Below are 22,843 nucleotides of genomic sequence, written 5' to 3' on the forward strand. Positions count from 1 at the left end.
CTGAAGGAATGGTCAAATATGGCTGATTTCTTTCAGATGGAGGGTCTACTGAGAATATGTGGTATGAATATCATTACTCTAGCTTATTCCTGAATGGAGGAATAAGTTGTTGCAACGGTCGCCAATCTCCCCTATACTGCAAAATGCAATACATAATACTGCAAAATTGTTTTTAAAAGAAAAAGTGCTAGAATTTGCCTAAAATAAACATAGAATATTAAAGGAAGTGCAAAGACTACAATATATATTTGCTTTTTTCTTTATGTTTTATGAATAAAGATGCATTTCCAGAACTTCCGCAAGCTAAAAGCATTTGCCAAAGGGGAAAAAGCTTACTACACACCTACACTATAAAAATGATGAGATGTTTTCAACCAACGCTTTGTCAAAGAGGGACAAATCAGACATTGGGGTAATATTTTCACTGAAATTTAAAATACATTTTTTTTAATTCAACAATCAATATTTGACATAACCTTGGCCTAAATCAACCCAGCTTATTTTTGAGGTATATACATTGGTTCAGTGTAACATCTACACTTGATATTCCTCAAGGCTGTCATCTACGGATATATTGTTTGAGTGATCGTGTTTCAGCAAAACAACACTGTTAAATTCTAAAGATTGTTCTTCCTTTTAGATCAACGTGTCTGTCCTGACAAATTGTCTGCAGACACTATATAGGAGTGTTATAAACATGTTTGATCAATGCTGCTGTCATTGAAAGATTAAAACAGCATTACAGAATGGAGAATTGTCTATTTGGGTGAGTGTCATTTAGCAGACGCTGGTTATTCAATATGCTAAATGCATTAAAAATTAAATAAAAATAATAACCCAAATCATATTCCACTCTTTCTGCTTCAGCGACATTGTGTAATGTAATATAAGACTCTGGAGGACATACAGTACTGCATTATCATTCTCCGTTGTTTCTCTCCCCTGCTTTAAGTGCATTCAGCCCCTGCTGCCTTTGAGTGTATTGATTTCTGATGAGGAGAACTGATACACACACGGACACACACAAACATGCACATACCAGTACTCGTTTGTCAAAGCCATCTACTTCCGAAAAGAGAGACAGGTATAAAGACAGCAGTCTGTCCTTTTAGACAGAGAGACAGCAGCAGTGCATCCATTCATACAGGCAGCATGTTCTCCAGTCATCTCAATGGGAGCCAGATGCAAAGAACTCCTCTGAACAGACTGTGGCAGTTTGTTGGTTTGTTATTCGATACAAAATCTGCAGACAAGAGAGAAGCGTGATGTTCAATGGTACCAGAATAAAGGATTCAAATATTCTGACATTGTGTACATGTTCATTTAAAGAGATATTACACATAAAAAATGGAAATTTACTGACTGTTTACTCGCCCTCAAATGGTTCCAAATTGTTATGAGTTTGTTTCTTCTGTTGAACACAAAAGAAGATATTTTAAAGAAACTGTAATGATCTTCTTTAGTGTTAAACAAAAAAAGAAAATGAAACATGTTTGGAACAAATGAAAGGTGAGTAAATGATGGCAGACTGTCCCCTTAAGGCAATTAATCAATCACATTGCATCAACTAAATTAATTTAGGCATGTAGAGCTGGTCAGGATGATCTGCTAAGAATCAAGAGCATCAGAATGGGATAGAAAGGTGAGTAAAATTATTTTGTACATGGTTTGTTTGGTACCACATGGACTGGTCTGAAAATATTCAAATATCTATTATTTTCATGCAGAAACATCTTTAGGGATTAAATAGATTGATCTATAGACAATTGGAAATCCTTTGAGCATCAGTTCTGTCATTAAATATACCTTCTTGATGCCTGATGTCAGAAGACAATAGCTAAACTGTAAAAAAAGGTAAACTGACTGGCAGTTATGGCTGCTAAACAAAAACCATAAAATTACGGTAAAATTTCGTAGTTGAAATAAAGTGCAAAAAATAATAAATCTACAGTTATATTCATTAAAATGTTTACAGTAAAACACTGTTATTTTACAGACTTTTTTTAGATTATTTTACGTCATTAATTGATAAATTTTACGTAATTTTAAATGTACTTAAAAAAAAACAGGAAAAAACACTGTGTAAATAGTACGGCAATTTTATTGTATAAAACAGGAAAATTGCCATAATTTGTCATTTAATATATAGTACATAAAATAACTGTCAAGCTTTTAATTTACAAATATTGTTTGTAATTGTTATGGACTTTTGAATTTAATTTAAAATAACAGAAAAATACTGTATAAATAATACTGTAGTTTCCCTGCATAAAATACAAAAAATGTCAGTAATTTGTCTTTAATGATAAAGTACTTAAAGTCAAACTGTTAATTTAGAGAGATTGTTTGTCATTGTTTGTCATTTTTAAGTCTTAAATATAATTTGAAACAACAAAATATTACTGTAAACAATTTATAGATATTTTCTGCAAAATTATTTTTTTTACAGTGTATGATCCACCAAACAATGATGAAAAAAATGTCTAATAGACGTCCAAACATAGACAAACCATGCCTAAATTTGGGCTGTCTGTGAAATCTAATAGACATCTAACAATATTTTAAAAATAGACTAGTCAGAAAGACTAATGTATACAAATATGTACATTGTAAAGAAATCCGTAATTTTACGGTTTATTGCTGGAAAAAGAAATTTACCGTAAAATAACGAATATTAAATGTCAGAAATTTACGGAAATTTCTGTCATTTAATATTCGTTATTTTATGGTAAAATTCTGTATTATTTTCAGGCAATAATTTTTTTTTACAGTGATAGTCATTTATTCCTGTCTATTTGATGACTAGTGTATGTCCTGTCTATTGTTAGATATCTATTAGATTTTCTCAGACAGCCCAAATGTAGCCTTTAGCCAAGACGTCTATGTTTGGATGTCTATTAGTCATTTTTAAAACACAAAAAAACTTCCTTTGAACTTGAACTTGTTTTAGCTGATAGACAGCCAGCAGCAACTCAATAAAAGTAAAGAGTTGTAGAGCATCTCTAAACAATTCAGACGCTAAAACAAAATTACAGCAACAGAAGAACACATTAGCGAAGCATCTAACAGTAAACAGACTAAAATTGGACGATGATAGTCAGAATTTGGAGTAAACAACATCGGATTACCTCCACTTTGACCAGTTCACTCCAATAGAGCACATTGGAAGTGTGGTGAAATATTATTATCACATTACGGATGTACAGCCTGCAAATGTACAAATCTGCAGCCACTAATCAGGTGTACCAAGTAAAATATCCGGTGATGGTGTTTCCTCGAGAAAAAAATGTCTGTGGAAACCTAAAGGGGGCAGTGAAGATGACAGCTATTCAGCTTCTTGAGGTTTGTAGCAAGTTTTAATCGCTAAACAAATGCGTTTCCATCCTCTTATCAAACAGAAAAATGAGACAGAAAAAATGAAACATAATTGAATACGATTTTAAAGTAGCCTAGTGTTAGGCCCGGCGCCGGGGGGCACTTTAAATCCATAGGACCTGGTGACTGATTTTGGTCTCTTGTTTTTAGGTTATTTATTCACATTTATTATTACTTATTATTATTATTATTACTTATTATTATTACTAATAGTAATAACAATATGCAGTTTCGCTATTACGAATTTTATTAACGATGGTAATGCATACCGCTTATTAATGCAGACGGATCATTGCTTCAGTGCCAAACGAATGCTTTAAATCATATGTTATTCTCCTTATTTCCGTTTTATTTCAAATAACAGGTCTATCAATGTTTAAAGTTTTAGGTAAAGACGTCAAATTATGCCCACGCATGCAACCTGACCCACGATCAGATCATTTAACCGGTAAATAAATATAGTGAAATCAGCTTAACCGAGTCATCCCGCTTCACGTAGCCTATAGGCCTATATTATCCAACCAACATCAGTGTTAGGGAAAAGCTAAATGTTACAATCTAATGTCATTTTAAACATTTAAAACAATTACTTAGTTACATTTTAAGGCATTCGTGTAGCCAGAAAAATACCTAAAAAAGATACCAAAATTCACAGTTATTACCGTGAAAATTGGTAAAATTTTGGCACGGATAACACGCAGCTCAATATAACCTTTTTTCATCATTTTAAATGTAAAAAAACAATGATTCATCTTAGGCTATCATAAGTGTGTTTTTTTCGTGATATTGTAAACCATCATAAACCATAGGTTACTAGGCCTACCCGTCATTTTGCTTATTAATTATTTTATTTATTAAGCCTTTTTTTAATAGCTTGTTTTCAGGTTATTTTCATTTTAGGGCCATGAGCTACAAGTCAAAACAAACTCGATATGTTGTATTTTAGCTCTTAAAATATATCTACAATATATTTTATGTTGTTTAATTTTGCACGAGCAAATAGCAGTATAGCCTAAATTACATATTTTTAAAAGATTATCATTCTGCCTACCTGCAGCGCACGTGAGAGGTTTCTCGGTTGATCCGCGGTAATTCCACTTAAGCACTATATTTCATTTATACTGCAAACTTGACTTCGCAGGCCGATCATCTATAAACGCAAAAGGCATTTATCATGTGTTATAGCTTAACTGCTGCTGCATAATGGGATGTTTCTCTACACAACTGTAAAAGTGCACTTTTTAGCAAAATGAAAGCAAACATTCAAAGGGTTCTGTTTTGTCAATTTTAGCTTAATTGAAATAATATTAATAATAATCTTAATAAATAAATTAAATATTATTTATAGTGTAGCCTACTGTGGGACTGTGCAGTAAACTATTTGTTTTTATTAAAACATTTTTATTAGGCTACATCTTCCCGAATAACTAATAAATGACTGGCAGTTGCGTCTCTGCTAAAATTATTTTAACAGCAAATTTCTTATGTGTTTTTTCCTTTTAGAGCTCAAGAGAGTTGTGTTTAAATAATTAGTTAACCAAAACATATAATGAATTGAGCTGCTCCTATCATGTCACCCACTTTTCTCCCTTGTGTGTTGAGTGCGCCTCCATCGCCGTGTGCGCGTTTTAAAGGCTACGGGCGCACCTGACCTGACGCGGGGACCGGATCTCTCAATGCCCCCCTTTGCGACGGGCCTGCCTTTCTAAAACGACAAATCTGACGAGAAACACCTGAGGGAAAAACCTGAGGCAAGACTTGAAGCTCTAAAAGATAATATTCATCAAATGAAATGCAACCAGAGAGCAGTTTTGTGGACTCTGTCACTCTTTAGTATCCTTGTTCGCTCCTGTTATGCCAAAATGAATAAAAAGCCCGTCTGGTAGCGTCCACTCCAGCCATAACTCACCTTATATCTGTTATCAAGCATCTAAAAATACAGCTTCTGAGATGAAGAGCATCTGACAGTCAGGGCTAATGATGAAACTTCTGCTTAGACAGCGATGTTTACGAGCGAGCTAAATGCTGCATTGTGTACGTTAACTATGGTACACAGACGGTACTGCTACTTCATAGTTGCCTAAATATCATTCTGAAATCCCGCCAGGACTCTCAAAGAGCGTAAAAGAGTAATAAGAGTTGAGCATGATATGACGTGAATCCTAGCTCCCATAGAAATATACATTAGATGTCGCATACCCTGATGTTGTCTATTGGAAGGAATGCGTCAATAGAGCCGCCATTTTAGTACAGTGTAGCGTTACTTTGAAATGAACACTCCTTTTAATTGAGCGCCATCTAGCGGTCACATGATCTAATGACTCAATATTATGACAACTTGTTCAACTTCTTTTATAAATATATATATATATATATAACTTGATATTACTTTTTTTTCTCACCACCACACTGGTCTTTTTCACAAGACAAAATTTTGTTGTTGGAAACTGTATTTTATATACTTAAATTTGACTTTTGCATGCTAAAAGTACTTGAGTAAGAGACGTTTTACTTGATTTGGGTCATTAAAAACTCCCTATGATGTATGTAGCCTATACCTGCTGTAGTCAACCTAAATCCTACTGTAGGTTGCCATAAAACCAAAACAACACCCATTCTTGTCTTAGGACATTTTATTAAGCAAATTTTAAAATAACAGTAAGTTCATGACATGTTAAATATATAGTATAATTTGCTGGTTTTATTCATACAGAATAATATTAAATATAGTTATGAAACAACCATAACATAATCCTTATGTCTTAAGACATCTTTGATTAACTTTGTATGACCTACACCAAATGTTGACTAATGAAGGTACATTTATAACAACCATTTATTTGTTAGACTACTGTATTGTCAAACCATGTTGCATACAAATGCATTCAACAGAATTACATGACAGTGCACTGCTGTAGAGGACAAATAAAACACGAGACAGGTGTTTAGAAAGAGTATAGTTTATTTAGTTTGACATGCAAACAAGACAAACTTTCAGAAAACAACCCGGAAACATTATAACGCGCGCGCTCGTGAATATAACCCGCGGTTGTCTTCAACTGTTGTCTTCAATAGTCCTTCTTTGCTCAACCGCTTAGCTGAAAAACAAAGCAAAACATTACAACAGTCAGACAAAAGGCAAAGAGCATAGGATCACCAAGAGGCGACACTACAATTTGGGAAACAATACCGCGCTTTTTGAATAAATTAAATAAAAATAAAGCAGCTGCTTTCCATCGCGACAGCCGATCGCTTTCACTTCAAAATGGCGGAATCCGGGGCTGTTGCTCTTGGTCATTCTAAGCTCTTTGCATAAAGTTAAATCATAACAGTTACCATGGTGTCTATTTCAAACTATAGTAAACTAAAGTTTGAAACTATAGTTTAAAATAGACGATGAGTGGGCCTCGCTACTCCCACCCACCATAACCCTCGCAGCGAGGTCCCACTACCGGCCCCCCGTGTTTCCCTGAGGGTCCTCGGGGGTTGTTTGTTCCCTGCCTAGGGCTCAAAGGCCGCCTCGCCCCAGGGAGTGCACAAGAAGACCGGGTGCCAGGCCGTGCCAGTAATCACTGGATGTTGCTCGGCGGCACATTTCGAGCAACAAACACGTAATATTCCTTGCGATGTTACGTTTATGTACGTAAACCACAAGGAACTACAGCACAGACGGGCCCGAGTGAAGCTTCACGAAGCGGACTTCGTGAGATTGGCGTGGCTCCACTCGTACCGTCGGTATTGAACTCACCTTGGTCAAGTACAAACAGCAACACCGAGCGAACTGACAGCGCTGTTAGAGAGCACACGAGATTTATAGGAATGCATATGCAAATTTTTACAAGGCACGTCACTGTTTTCTCGTTGTCATGGGGAGCGCTGAAGAGTGATTGGAGAACACAGACTCGGGAATCTGCGTCATGGCGAGTTGCCGTCTGCTGTGGACAAAAATATATTAAATATATTCAATATATATTTTTACATTTTTGGTGCTGTGTAATATTCTGAGGTGCAGTAGAATTTGGAGACAGATGAATATAAATGGATATATGCCTAGCTAGTGTTGTTCCCATACTTATAAACTTCCGGTGACCGGTTATTGTGAGTTTTTTTCCACTTTATACGGTTCCTTTTACAGTATATATATCTATGTGTATGCCAAAGGAAAAATCTGCACGTTTTTAAGGTCTGTTTTCTTTAAAAAGCAGCGATCTCCACTGGCTGAATGATATCCGATGTGAAGTGGGTCTCAGATTGTACTAGAAGCACTGCATTAAATTACTTTTTCCCCGCCATGTCTTTATAATATGAGCATTTATTTTACCCCAGTTTTATTCAATGGAGCGTCTGCGCTATCCTGCCGATACTGACGGGCGAGTGTGAGTAAAAGGCCTTTTGTCTCGTATTACACTTGAACAACTAAATGAATGCCAAAGTTTATTTAACAGAATGCATTTTAATTACACTACAACATGAATGCTTTAAAAGGAGCGGTTATTGTGAGTTTTTTCCATTTTATACTTTAGTGAACAATCCTTTATAAAAACTGGGGGGCACAAACTCTTTCTGAGGGGGCAATGCCTCAGAAATAACGTTAAAAACATTTTGAAACTGTACAAAAGATAAAAAGAATAACATTTGTGTATATAAAGTGCCAATACGTTTGAAAGAGTTTTACTCCTTAGTTAACCATGATTATATTACTGTAATATTATATATTTGGCATATTGATTACCATTTGTTTACTACTAAAACCATGGTTAGTTTGTAAGGTTAGTTAGGATTTCATTTGTTTTTATGAAAAAATATGATGATATTAAAAAAATGTGGTTGGTTTTTGCAAGAGAACATTTGATAGAACATTGTATATAAATTGGGCAGCACGGTGGCATAGTAGGTAGTGCCGTCACCTCACAGCAAGGTCGCTGGTTCAAGCCTCAGCTAGGTCAGTTGGCATTTCTGTGTGGAGTTTGGATGTTCTCCCTGTCTTGGAGTAGGTTTCCTCCTAGTGTTCTGGTTTGCCCCACAAATCCAAACACATGCGCTACAGGTAAAGTCATTCATTTATTAATTTTATTTTCGGCTTAGTCTCTTTTTTAATCTGGGGTCGCCACAGCGAAATGAACCGCCGCTATAGGTGAATCGGGTAAGCTAAATTGTTCGTAGTGTATGTATGTGAATAAGTGTGTACGGGTGTTTCCCAGTGATGGGTTGCAGCTAGAAGGGCATTTGCTAAGTAAACCATATGCTGGATAAGTTGGCGGTTCGTTCCACTGTGGCGACCCCAAATTAATAAAGGGACTAAGCCGAAAAGAAATGAATTGTACACAAGTTTCAAACACTGGAAAGCGATGCAATCCTAAAAGTTTGTTTCAAACAAATGATTTATTCAACGCACAAAGCATGTGAATCCAACATTATTTAAACAGTGAAATGTGAATGAGCATTTCATGAATGAAGACTTTACATTTGGATTGATCCACACTGATCTACAGAAGAACCCTGTTGTCAACACAAAAACGCATTTGTCATGTACAGAGCAGACGTTACAGTCAGACACAGCAGGAGCTGCCGGTCCTCAACTTGCAGACAGAGAGCAGCACCGAGACCAGCAGCTCAATGTGGCGAAGGCACGAGCTAAGAGAGGTGCAAAAAAACATGAACGTACGAGACGATTCCACAAACACAAGCCATATACACAACATCAACAAGAAATCTAGTTTTTCATTCTGATTGTGAATTCTTACTAGTGCAACCTCTAGCTTTTTCCCTGAAGGAGGAATAGAAGATACAACACAAGGCCTAGTGCTGATTGCAAATAAAGATACCAAACCTCTCCCCCAGCACTACTTCCACAGCCATGGAAAAGCATGTTCAAACATGGATGAGTGACAAATTAAAGTATAAAAAAAAAAAGAGAAAGAATTAACCCACATCATGCACGCTTTAAAACATACTCTTGCACAAGCAGGTACCTGAGAACACCTCAAGTATAATCTGTTATACCTCGGGCTCATTCCAGCGCTCTGGAAGAATAAAACCATTCCTCTGCGGGTCTGTCTGCTGCTCCACCTCGGCCTCCATCTCCCGCCTGCAGTCCTTCTGTCTGGTTCACTTTACGGAGACTTCCTATTTCAACACAGTGCTCATCCGTCCAGATCCCTCGTTTAACCGTGCAATGTCATCATCAGGCATGCTGGGGATTCTGGGTAAACGCCAATGATCATCCCCGAATGAATTGTGAAAACATGTTACAGCTACATGTGTGTGTCGTCATTTCATGGAAAAATCAATTAACAAAAACTCTCCCTCCATTAACTGGCTTTCCATTTTTTCCCCTTCCATTTTAATGTTTTTGGGCCCTCAGCAGAACAGTTCGGGAAAAAACTACGAAAAAAAATAAAGAGAAGCTTTAGTCTGTAAAATGTGATGAGTTAAAATGGGCCCCGGGGCCCTCGGGGATGAAAGCGCTTGTAAGCGATGAAGCTGGCTGTCATAACGGCCAGAGTGACTACAGCAAACAGTGTCCATGTGCCCAAAGCAGAGGAAGACTCTCCATCGGCACGAGAGCTGGTGGGGCCGTTCTGCAGGACAGGCTGTGGACAGAAGCAGATGTGTATCATTTATTGGCAGTTCTCAGTGATGTGATGTACAGCAGGGTCTTCAGCTGGCTTTACTTACTCGCTGCTGAATGCAGAGATGCACGTCCTCTCCTGCAGAGCGAAACAGCTCCACTGCTGCACCGTGAGACAGATTGTCCAGCTTTCTGCCGTTTATCTACACAAAGGCAGAATGTACACTTCATTCATCTTCATATCAGTAGTCATTTAAAGAAATGTGATCTTTTGAAAATAGAGCACAAAATAAATTGATGTTTGGTTTGTTGAATACTTATTTTATTTGACCACATCATTTTGATTAAAGAAAAGAAAGATTAGTCTTTACTGAAGCCAAAACTGGAGCTAATCTATCAAAACTATTTATGATGACGGTCCAAATATTTATAGCCCAAATTAATATGTTGGGGTAAAATTCATTCATTAATTTTTCTTTGGCTTAGTCTCTGATTTATCAGGGGTCACCACAGAGGAATGAACCATTAACTATTCCAGCATATGTTTTACTCAGTGGATGCCCTTCCAGCCACAACCCAATACTGGGAAACACCCATAAACTCTCATTCACAAACAAACACACACTTATAATACTATGGCCAGTTTAATTCATCCAATTCATCTATAGTGTATGTTTTTGGACTGTGGGGGAAACCGAAGCACCTGGAGGAAACCCACACAAACAGGGGGAGAACATGCAAACTCCACACAGAAATGCCAACTAACCCATACCAGACTCGAACCAGTGACCTTCTTGCTGTGAGGTGACAATGCTAACCATTGAGCCACAGTGTCACCCACTTTCATTAATTCATAATAGAAATACGTTTTTTGGTGGAATGACCCTGATTTTTTAATCACAATATGTGAAAACATTTGTTCTTCCCTCCCATTGTCATTTACTAAAAATAATGTCTCTAAAGTAATATATGTTTTTTCAAAAATTAAAAAGAAATTTGGCAAGACTTTCAATTAAATAAAACAAATGTTATTATCTTACTTCAACTCGTACTGTATTAAATTCCAAAGTACCAATTTGTTAGGTCTGCGTTGTAATATGCAGTATATCTACACTCACCAGCCACTTTATTAGGTACACCTTACTAGTTTCAGGTTGGACCTGCTTTTGCCTTCAGAACTGTATTAATCCTTCGTGGTATCGATTGAACAGGGTACTGGAAATATTCCTCAGAGATCAGTTGCAGTTGCTGCAGATTTGTCAGCTGCACATTCATGATGCCAATCTCACGTTCCACCACATCCCAAGATGCTCTATTGGATTGAGTTCTGGTAACTGTGAAGGCCATTTGAGTACAGTGAACTCATTGTCATGTTCAAGAAACCTGTCTGAGATGATTCACGCTTTATGACATGGTGCGTTATTCTGCTGGAAGTAGCGATTAGTAGATGAGGGATGCTGTGGTCATAAAGGGATGGACATTGTCGGCAACAATCGTGGCGATGACACGATGCTCAATTGGTACTACTGGACCCAAAGTGTGCCAAGAAAATATCCCAACACCATTACACCAGCAGCCTGAACCGTTGATACAAAGCAAGATGGATCCATGCAGTTGACACCAATTTCTGATCCTATCATCTGAATGTGGCAGCAGAAATTGAGACTCATCAGACAAGGTAATGTTTTTTCAGTCTTCTGTTGTCCAATTTTGGTGAGCCTGTGTGAATTGTAGTCTTAATTTCCTGTTCTTAACTGACAGGAGTGGCACCTGATGTGGCCTTCCGCTGCTGTAGCCCATCCGCCTCAAAATTGGACGTGTTGTGCGTTCAGAGATGCTCTTCTGCATACTTCGGTTGTGACGAGTGGTTATTTGAGTTACTGTTGCCTTTCTATCAGCTCGAACCAGTCTAGCCATCCTCCTCTGACCTCTGGCATTAACAAGACATTTGCGCCCATAGAACTGCCGCTCACTGGATATTTCTCTTTTTCTGACCATTCTCTGTAAATTCTAGAGATGGTTGTGCGTGAAAATCCCAGAAGATCAGCAGTTTCTGAAATACTCAGCCCAGGAAGTCACTTAAATCCCCTTTCTTCCACATTCTGATGCTCGGTTTGAGCTGCAGCAGATCATCTTGACCATGTCTGCATGCCTAAATGCATTGAGTTGCTGCCATGTGGTTGGCTGATTAGAAATGTGCAATAACGAGCAGTTGGACATGTGTACCTAATAAAGTGGCCTGTGAGTATATAGCTACACACTGTAATAATGATGGAATAATGGTTGCTGTAATATAATATAGCAGATATTACTCTACTATCTTGCAGGATCACAGATTTACATTTTTTAACAAAAATATATGACCGGTGGGCCAAACCATTAAGGAATCCCTACCAACTCCCAAATGTACATTAAAGAACATTTTTGTGCTCCATATGTTTCAGTCAGGGTAAGACAATCACATAAAAGCAGTGTGTAATGCTGAATTTGCATGGTTTTTCAGAGGCTGTGGATTAAAGCTGAACAGGGACGTTCACAGGAATACAGTCAGCATTGATTTCCAGTAAATCGCTCATGTACAGTTGCACTGCTGTACAGTGAAGTGGCAGCATTGATTCACAGTTAAGTATATAGACCATATTCAAGCATTATGCATTAGTCATTTGTTAACCATGTAGTGGTTTTACCGCAAGAATTTTGTCTCCCTCCTGCAGACGTCCATCCAGCGCAGCCGCTCCGTTTTCTTTGATTTTTGCCACATAGATTCCACTATCATTCATCATGTACTGCTGGTCCACTCCACCCACTATATTAAACCCCAGACCTGGCAGAGAAAAGACGACGTTAAACACAGCACAAACTACTGACATGATTAAATAGAGCCTGACAAATGTTCTGAAGGCCTTAATCTGATTTCTAAAGGAGCACAAACAGACATGATCCCAGCTGCACATCATTTCTTAAAGCAACACTTCACTATTTTTGAATATAGTGAAGACAACTTTACTGCAACAGTTAAAGCTCCCATGAAATTAAAATCAAGTTTTGTAGATATTAGTATTAGTATTGTCTGTTTTAAGGATATCTATAAGCTAGTGTGCTCCAAAACACTGACAAAATTTGCGTTTAGAATATATAAAACAAATATAAACGTGTAAGGCTTGCAGTTTGTCACTTCGGGCCAAATAGATCAACGGTTTTATTCACGTCACCTCATACTTCAGTTTCTCATCAAATCATGACCAATCAAATGCTCTCTAGTATCTGAAATGCTCCGCCCCCCTTAAGATGCTTTACATTTGATGCACTTGAGCTCAGCCACTCCACAGCCATATCAACCTGCAGCACAAGACCGGTTACTCACTGAAGCTAAGCAGGGCTGAGCCTGGTCAGTACCTGGATGGGAGACCACTTGGGAACACTAGGTTGCTGTTGGAAGTGGTGTTAGTGAGGCCAGCAGGGGGCGCTCAACCTGCGGTCTGTGTGAGTCCTAATGCCCCAGTAAAAAGTGAAGGGGACACTATACTGTCAGTGGGCGCCGTCTTTCGGATGAGACGTTAAACCGAGGTCCTGACTCTCTGTGGTCATTAAAAATCCCATGGCACTTCTCGTGAAAGAGCAGGGGTGTAACCCTGGTGTCCTGGCCAAAGTCCCTCAATCGGCCCTTACGATCATGGCCTCCCAATCATCCCCTTCCACCAAATTGTCTCTATCACTGTCTCTCCACTCCACCAATAGCTGGTGTGTGGTGAGCACATTGGTGCCGTTGTCCTGTGGCAGCCGTCGCATCATCCAAGTGGATGCTGCACACTGGTGGTGGTGTGGAGAGACCCCCCCTCATGATTGTGAAGCGCTTTGGGTGTATGGCCATACATAATAAATGCGCTATATAAATACACATTACATTACATACATTACACTCTCACTGGCAGAGCGGTGATAAAGGAAATTGGCTGTTTCTTAAAAACTGGAGGGGCCACATCATGTAACATACTTTCATGTTACATGTTTCGGTCAAAATTACGTCAAACACTGGATCAAAAGATGCACATTTCAAAACACTTCACGGGACCTTTAAACGGTCGAGTTTTACCATTTTTCAATCCATTCAGCTGGATCTGGCAATAGCATTTTTAGCTTAGCTTAGCACAAATCATTGAATCAGACTAGATCAGGGGTGGGCAAACTCGGTCCTGGAGGGCCGGTGTCCTGCACAGTTTAGCTCCAACACTAATCAAACACACCTAAACAAGCTGATCAGTGTTTTCAAGATCACTAGAAATCTACAAGCAGGTGTGTTTGATTAGAGTTGGAGCTAAACTGTGCAGGACACCGGCCCTCCAGGACCGAGTTTGCCCACCCCTGGACTAGATCAATAGCATCTCACTCAAAAATGACCAGAGTTTAGTCAGTTTTCCTATTTAAAGCATGACTTCTGTTGTTACATTGTGTTCTAAGATGACGAAAAATAAAAAGCTTCTATTTTCTAGGTACTAAAATGAGCCTTTTTTTTTAAAGTGGAAAGTTCTTTTGAAGGGACAGTTCAACCAAAAACTAAAATCTGCTGTTTATTCACTCGCCTTCTGACCAGTCAAAATGTCAGTGACTTTTAAACAAGTTAATAAATAAAGCTGAAACCATGCCCTAATTCAGAAAACGCAGTTCAATGGCAAGCAGCTTTTTGAGAGTAAAAAAAAAAACATAGACAGTAAGGCTGGGCGATTTGGCCTAAAATCTAAATCTCGATTAATTGAACATTTTAACTCGATTACGATTAATGAACGATAATTTTATTTATTTATTTATTATGTTTTTGCTTTCAAAGTTCACTGACAAGTTTTTTATAGTAAATATGCTCACATATTAGATCTGTAGTGCAAGTATTAATAGAGATATTTTTCAAAGTAGGGTGGACTACTTGATTTTAAAATAATTGAACACACACACTTAACCATCTATGATTATTTATTGAACACCAACGCTGAACAACTGAAATTAAATCACACTAGCAAACTGACCAATCACAAAGCCTGCGCAAGTGTCGCTGTGACATGCAAGTACATTTTTTTGCATACTCAGTGCGCGGGTATGCAGTGGCTGTGGCGGACTGTATTTGTGCCCTTGGCAGGAGTATAATATCATAATAAGACTAATTCAGCTTTAATAGAGCAGAGTGGGGTCACATGAATCCAAACATGACAAAGAAAGTAATTGAAAAAATTGACCTGCAAAAAATAAATCGATTATAGATTCTAAATGTCAAGTTCGATTATTTTTTGATTAATTGCCCAGCCCTTATAGACAGGCAAAACAAAATGAATAACTAGGACTCCTAATGACACACCGAGTACGTTAACATAAACACCAACAATCCAACTTTCATACAATTAAGACGATACTCTGATTAAGAGTCGACCATGTAAACAGCGACTCTTGATTAATTTAATCAGATTAAGGTCATAATCGAACTAAACAGAAATCAAAATAAGACGTGCAGTATGCATATATTTTAGTCGCATTATTGAGACAGGACAGTCCATACACACAGCAGTTTGACAAAATTAAAGTTGAAGTTAAAGTTGACAATTAAAAATGAAACTCCGGAGGAAACGTGGATTGCGTGGTGATGCAATGACGTTATTTAACTATGTGCTATAACATGTAAAATTCAATTCAATTCAGCTTTATTTGTATAGCGCTTTTACAATGTAGATTGTGTCAAAGCAGCTTCACATAAATGGTCATAGTATCTGGAACAGTGTGGTTCAGGTTTTAGTGTTTAAGTTCAGTTCAGTTTAGCTCAGTTCAGTGTGATTTAATCATTACAAATGGGATCATGAATGAAACATTCAAAAAGCAACTCATGCAAACATCTTAATCATATTGTCTTATTCAGATTAAGGCAGATAATTCAATTACTGATGTCCATGTAAACGTAGTGATGTAGTGAAACGTCAATGATGTCTTGTTAAGCAAAATGAACAGTTCATGCAAGAAGCTGAACATTATTTATAACACTCTCAACATTAACTCACAGCCTCTGCACACAGTCCAAAGTGGTCTGGAGTGTGAGCTTTAGCTGAAACTTTCTCTACAGGTTTCAGCATCCAGGATAAATAAAAGTACCATCTTGATTTATTTCTTAATAAGATTTATTTCTTTACATACCTTATTAAGCATCAAAGCGTTTGTACCTTAGACTATCATAAACATGTTCAGGGCCGGGTTTACGAGGCTATGTTTTAAAGTTCCCCAGAAGTGCTTTGAAATGTGCATTTTTATTTGATGCTTGATGTAATTTCAACCAAAACACAAAGAGGGAGAGACACTGTAGCTCCTCCCCTTTAATAAAACAGCCAATAGCATTTGTGCAACACACTCTGCCAGAGAGAGTGGCTGAGCTCAAGTGCATCAAGTGTGAAAAGTCTTAAAGGGGGCGTGGCATGTCAGATACTAGAGATCATTTGATTGGTCATGATTTGATGAGAAACTGAAGTATGAGGTGACGTGAATAAAACCATTGATCCATTTAGGTGGAAGTGACAAGCTAAGAAGATGTAAGCATGTAAGGCTTTTAACACGAATTCTCACTCTTTTGGAGCACACTAGCTTATAGATATCCTAAAATCTAACAATACTAACATCTAAAACACTTTATTTTAAATTTATGAGACTTTAAAGGTAATATTGTTGCAAGAAATGTCATATCTTCATGAGACACCAGGAGCCACTGCTACTCTTTTTGTTTTGCCATTATATGTTGGTAGCGAGTGACTTGTATTTTATGTGTAAACAAGGGCCAGTTTCAGCTAAAAAAAAAACTTCTATAATATTATTCTTAGCAAATTAAGCAAAGCAAAGTTTCATTTTTGGGTGAACTGTCTCTTAAAGACAGTGAGTAGAGTCTCTATTTAATGCACATCCAAAAATATCACTGTAAAAATGTACATTTTATATTAATGTACAATGTAAGAAATGAAAGGGTTAAATTGTTGAAGTTATGCAGTAGATAAATACTTTATAAAAGGATTGTTGTGTTTAAAGTTGCAGGTTAATAAAATTATCTTTTATGTATTTTGCAAGTAAGAAGCCGATCAAACTGTATCTAATGTCATAATAACATGAAGCAGTGACAGATCTTGTCCTTCATATTAAACATGGCGCGGTTAAATTAAACAAATCCATTAGAATAAGATTTGCATTTTTATATCATTGTGACTTTAATATTATATTAATTTATACAACAATAAGCTAAATATGTTTGGCAGATAAGAGTATTAAGAAAACAAGCTCTAATTTTAGCACAGTCATGCATTGCACAGTGTACGCAGGTGGACAGTCTTGACCTAATTTAATGTACTATCATAATCATGTTAAACATAATATAAATCCAGAATCTCGTTTATTATAAAAATCACACAATCTTTCCAGTACTGTAAAGTGGGTTTAGTTTTAAAGGGGCGTGTCGGGAATCAATTAACCACTGAATTGACCCCACACTGTTGATGATGACGCATCATGTGTCTATTATTGGTTTTACCAATCAAACCATTTATTCATAATATAAGTCAAAGTGCAGAGGAGTCAGTTCAGTTGAGTCCATGACCCCACAGAGGTCACACACACCAACACATTACATAAGAGTTTAATCAAAGTCAACAGTCAACTGAATGTGAACTAATGGACTAGAATCAGATCCATTACTGCTAAAAAACTTCAGTAACACTCATAAGGTGAACAGACAGTGTGTGCGAGTGTGTAACTTATATATGAATCCATAACGCTGTTTGTGCAATAAATCTTTCACTTTCTTATCTGGAGTGAACTTTGGCTTCCATAAGCACACAAAAGTCTCTAGATAACATGACCTGCTCGTCTGAAGAACACTTTCGGATCCGCGTTCTCTGTCTGTCTTCACGGCGCATGCTAGATCAGGGTTTACCGCTGGAGCAGATCGGGCCGAACAGCAGCACCGAACCGCCGGACTGAACCGATTCAGCGGCTCCAACAGTGCAGGAGATCAGAGGACAGAGATAAACTTACCGGCCGGGCCTCTTTTCAGCGTGAATTCAACATCGCTTGGCGCGCTGTGTGCGGATCCGTTCATGATGTCGGAAAAGTTTCACTTTTATTCCAGAACAGCTAAAACCCTCCTGAAAACAGTAAACTCCGCCTGCTTCCTCTAACGCTGCCGGGGATCCAGCGTACCCGCCACTGCCGCCTACCGGACACCACCGGTACTCTTTCACTCTGCACTGCAGTGATTGGATAACGAGTCACTTCAGGGAGTCGGCTCTTGCGAACAGTTCAGCAGTGGTTTAAAATTAGATTACGTCGTGACGTGGCCTCTGACATTGCAGCGTTTTTCAACATTCCAGCATTCGAGTTTTTGCAGTAAAAACTCGACACAAAAATTCACACTGTAACCCGTCACTGGAAAACACCCATACACGTTCATTCTTATTCATAGACTACAGCCAGTTTAGCTTACCCAATTTATTTATAGCGCATGTCTTTGAACTTGTGAGGGAAACCGGAGCACCCGGAGGAAACCCACGCGAACACGGGGAGAACATGCCAACTGAACCAGCCATGGCTCAAAAGAGCGACCTTCTTACTGTGAGGCGACAGCGCCGGCCACTGCGCCGCCCTAGAACAAAAATGATTGACTGTTTTATTTGACATTTTGGCATTTGGTGACGCAGTGGTGCAGTAGGTAGTGCTGTCGCCTCACAGAAAGAAGGTCGCTGGTTCGAGCCTCGGCTGGGTCAGTTGGCGTTTCTGTGTGGAGTTTGCATGTTCTCCCTGCGTTTGCGTGGGTTTCCTCCGGGTGCTCCGGTTTACCCCACAATCTAAAGACATGCGATATAGGTGAATTGGGTGAGCTAAAATTGTCCGTAGTGTATGAGTGTGTGTGTGTGTGTGTGTGTGTATCCAGAGATCCAGTGTAGTTAGTATCCAGTGTATAAGCTGTGTAAAAAAAAGTGCTGAATAAGTTGGTGGTTCATTCCGCTGTGGCGACCCCGGATTAATAAAGGGACTAAGCCGAAAAGAAAATGAATAAATTAATTTTGGCATTTATGGGGAAAAAAAGTGTCGTTATGGATGTAACATCTCACCATTATGGATGTGACGAATGTGAAATCGCCACTTGTGTGACTTTGGTAAATCAAATATAATTTTTCAAAGATTGACTGAGACAGTTTTAAGTATTTTTGCAGTACTGTAAAACACAAACCTACCAAAAAACATAGAAAGGGTTTCGCTATTTTTGTGAAATAGAAATAATTTTGTAAATTAAATATAAATATATTCACAAATGTCAACTTTCTTCTTCATCACATAATTTGCATAACATAATTTTCTTTGTGACATAAATTATATTATTACTACATTACAAAATGTTTACCTTAAAAAGGTGTAAAAACTATGAAACTATAAGGACTTTGTTAATTGTACGTAATTTAACCATTTTGCCTTGGCTTTGCCTTGCCAATTAGCTTTTTATATTGTTATTATTAGTATTATTTATTTTTTTATTCAATTTTTATTGTTTTATTGTTTTATTATTGTACTTGATGTCATGGTTATTAATACAGTATGATTGAATTGGTAAACACAATAAAAATTCTGATAATCAAATGCTCTATGGAATGTTACATTAAGCCACATTTCAATATATATATATACACTCAAGCCTGAAATTATACATACCCCTGATCAATTCTGACTTAAGATTTTTTAAAACATAATCAAAATTGTTTTCTTATTTTCAGGGAGAAGCCTGTGTCACGCATGTCCAGCGGGGAAAAAAATGCTGGTTAAATAAAAGTAACCTATTTTACCCCTTTTTCAGGATTTAAGATAAGTCTGTTGAGTCTCCATAGTGTGTAAAGTTTTAGCTCAAAACACCCGTAAAATTATTTATTATAACTTTTAGAATATGGAATTTTCTGCTCTAAACACACTGTAGCTGTTTTGCCGCCTGTGCCTTTAATGCTAATAATCCACTAACCGGGATTAAAGCCTCTCCTTTTATAATTGTACTGACCTGCGGCTGTGGTGATAAAGATGGTAAAATCGCTGTAATTCAGTAAAAACATGCACCATTTTAAAAACATTTTAAACTTGTAAAAACTCATTCTTGATCACATTTGATGATGATTGATGATCACAGCGAGCTGAACATATCTTTTAATCCTGGTAGCTTTGCACATGTCCTGTCTTGTGGATATGTTTATACATGTTTCTACGGAAACATGCTAATACGTGGCTGTCAGTAAAAATGGTGGGTGGGGAAACTGCACTCCTACGTCACATTGTGGTTGGCCTCAAAATGGGATTTGGATCCTATTTTAAAGTCAGAAAAAAAAAGAGACTAATTGAGTTTCTATCGCTCCAATATGACTGTGGACACACTATACCTGCACAGAGTTCTGTCCAAACAGCTTACAAAAGATGATTTTAATCATAGGTGCCCTTTTTTTTTGCAAAGAGTATGAATATATTTCGCCTTAACTGTATATATGTGTGTGTGTGTGTGTGTTAGTGTCCAAATTGTCATGCTGTCCCACTAAAACAGTTGCCTTGACCAGTGAAATGCACAATGTAGTGCAAAAAACAGGTTCAGATATGAAATATTATGTCCAAGCACATTTTAATCAGGGTAATACAGCATTCGTTTGGACAAAATAATTTGCTTCCCTCCATCATCTCAATGATTTTCCTTAGAATAATAAACATTTTCCAACATTCATTCCAAACAAAAGAATATTCAGCCATTTAGATCTGCTGTTTTCCAGCTCAGTGTCGCAGCTCTGCTCTGAAGTTTCCTGAATTAGAGTTTATGGGCCCCCGCGGGCATCAGTACACGTTTGATTTTCACTAAATCAGTCATGTTCCGGTATACATGCAAAAAGGGTAACTAGTAGAATGCACTCTGAAGGGTGAGAGAATAAGGACAAACAGAGTGATAATAACAGCGTCCTCTCAGAAGAGTCAAAACATCTTCTATATCTCTACAGTAATTCATTTGTTTAGATCATGTGCCCATCATGTGTTTGACTAAACTGCATTAGAGATGCAGGAACTGCTAGAAATGTTCACTCTTTCAGACATAACTGATATTTTCCCATGTTTACCAATGATTTAGTGTGTCACCTCCACACTACTGAGCTGCTGTGTGTGTGTTTGTGTTTGTGTGTGTGTGTTAGATCATGCTGGGAGCTGCGCTGAACAGAGTCACGTCTCCATCTATGCGCAGACGAGTGACGTCCTCCATCCCGCCTGTCCTGTGCTCAAACTCCAGCAGGTGAACACCGTCCACAGCCACCTTAAACCCATCTGTCTCCACCAGGATCTTCAGCTGCACACATACACAGTATGAGAATCAGATCACCCTGATACACTTCAAACGAAAGGTTGTGACGTCAGTTTGAATGAAACTGGGCCAAAATGAAGTTTGCATGGAGTTTATTTTGGAAGGTTGAAAATAGCTTGGTAAAGTCCCCAGCAGTGCTGGGTTAGTCGCTTCAAAAAAGTAGATAATTACTAATTAAATCTTTAAAATTGTATTTAAATTACTTTTCTAATTACTTTGTCAAAAAAATAATATAATTACTTAAAAAGTAATTTATTTACTTGACTCAATACTGCTTAAAATCCCTTATTCTCAAAGCAGAGACAATAAAAATTAAACTCTTTTAATAATTTATTTATTTTTGAGTCAAACATTTCATACATAGCATATACTGACATAAATACATTACTCACTCCAGTGTTTCTTAAGCATTTGCAAATGTTGGTCAAACCTCCTTTATTTAAAAAATGGGTTATTAAGCGATATATATATATATATATATATATATATATATATATATATATATATATATATATATATAGTCTGCTTATCAAAATTTTTAATTCAACTTTTCTCACTCAATTCCCTGATTTTTAAGCACATGCACTCATTTGTTAACTGAAAAAAAAAATTATCCGCAAAAAATGTAATAATTACTCTGCTTCTCTGAAAGGATTTTTACAGAACTGTTGGATTAGTTTCCAGTATTGAAGACACGTACATATTAAGTAACCGATATTAAATGTACTTAAAAACTTTGTCAGTGAGAAAGTAAGTTTGTTAAAAGTAAAGTAAGTTCATGCTTGTAAACACCTTTGAACTTCCATAGGTCAATGGAGATTATGTAATAAGAAGGTGTGCTCTGGTACTCTGCCCTCTTTGGAATTAAAATGGGGGGGGAAAAAATCAATATTTGGGCCTTGATGTTCCTTCTTAAGGTTTGCGTGAAATGAAAATCTACAATGTTTATTATGATATTTATTATGATTTATTATGACAATTAAGTCTGTGTAATCAATTTATTGAACAAAATGTTTGGTAATCCTCAAAGTCTGACATTTGCTTCTGCGTTTGGAGTGTCGGTCATTTTCTGTTGACGTCAATATTCTTAACCACTCTTCCTTTAACTGAAGCCCTCAAACTGACATCAACATGAGGACCACCACTACAAACTCAGAAGACTTTGATTGAAGATTACTCAAAAGTTTTTTCTTCAGTGGGTTACATTCCATGGATTAATTGTTGATCTAATTAATAATAATGTGCTCTAGAAAGAGACACTTTAATTTAAGATTTCACATGGACATGAATATTAAAAACGTTAAAGTTGGCTATGAGCAAACAATGCACAAAAATAAAGCCTCAACCCATCTCAATATTCTGTTTCAGTGGGAAGTACATTTACATTTACATTTAGTCATTTAGCAGACGCTTTTATTCAAAGCGACTTACAAATGAGGACAAGGAAGCAATTTACACAACTAAGAGCAACAATGAATAAGTGCTATAGGCAAGTTTCAGGTCTGTAAAGTCTAAGA

The 22,843-nt window shown here is 37.4% G+C and overlaps 2 protein-coding genes and 1 long non-coding RNA gene across 14 annotated transcripts in view; all 3 read right to left on the reverse strand.

Annotated features, from left to right (window-relative positions):
* Positions 1 to 1,039: 1,039 nt before the first annotated feature.
* LOC147841160 (uncharacterized) lies at positions 1,040 to 5,628 on the reverse strand. Of its 3 annotated transcripts, none has more exons than XR_015506247.1 (3): positions 5,575 to 5,628; positions 3,079 to 3,300; positions 1,040 to 1,243 (listed from the first exon to the last, which is right to left on the reverse strand). It is a non-coding gene; the product is annotated as an uncharacterized LOC147841160 (long non-coding RNA). The 3 variants fall into 3 exon arrangements; XR_015506246.1 differs by lacking the exon at positions 5,575 to 5,628 and adding an exon at positions 5,285 to 5,368; XR_015506248.1 differs by lacking the exon at positions 5,575 to 5,628 and adding an exon at positions 4,427 to 4,525.
* Positions 5,629 to 8,738: 3,110 nt separating this feature from the next.
* Positions 8,739 to 18,162, reverse strand: synj2bp (synaptojanin 2 binding protein). 3 transcript variants are annotated; one of them, NM_199917.1, is given in 4 exon segments: positions 8,739 to 9,968; positions 10,054 to 10,149; positions 12,634 to 12,770; positions 17,990 to 18,162. In NM_199917.1, coding segments are annotated over 4 exon segments (459 nt in total). In that variant the 5' UTR covers positions 18,054 to 18,162; the 3' UTR covers positions 8,739 to 9,806.
* Positions 18,163 to 20,586: 2,424 nt separating this feature from the next.
* Positions 20,587 to 22,843, reverse strand: part of lgals3a (lectin, galactoside binding soluble 3a) — a 43,301-nt gene continuing 41,044 nt past the window's right edge. For all 8 annotated transcript variants that reach the window (XM_087277996.1, XM_087278001.1, XM_087277992.1 and 5 more), the window contains 1 exon segment: positions 20,587 to 21,311. In XM_087277996.1, the coding sequence (XP_087134122.1) occupies positions 21,156 to 21,311 (156 nt within the window). In that variant the 3' untranslated portion in view covers positions 20,587 to 21,155.

This window comes from Danio rerio, chromosome 13 (genome assembly GCF_052040795.2).
Source record: "Danio rerio strain M-AB ecotype USA chromosome 13, GRCz13ab, whole genome shotgun sequence".
NCBI lineage: Eukaryota > Metazoa > Chordata > Actinopteri > Cypriniformes > Danionidae > Danio > Danio rerio.

Coding starts and splice junctions, on each gene's coding strand:
- synj2bp (XM_087277576.1), bottom strand. CDS start 12,903: ATGATGTGCAGCTGGGATCATGTCTGTTTGTGCTCCTTTAGAAATCAG. Junction 10,150..12,633: donor AGGGAGACAAAATTCTTGCG/GTAAAACCACTA, acceptor GCCTTTGTGTAG/ATAAACGGCAGAAAGCTGGA. Junction 9,969..10,053: donor ATCTCTGCATTCAGCAGCGA/GTAAGTAAAGCC, acceptor TTCTGTCCACAG/CCTGTCCTGCAGAACGGCCC.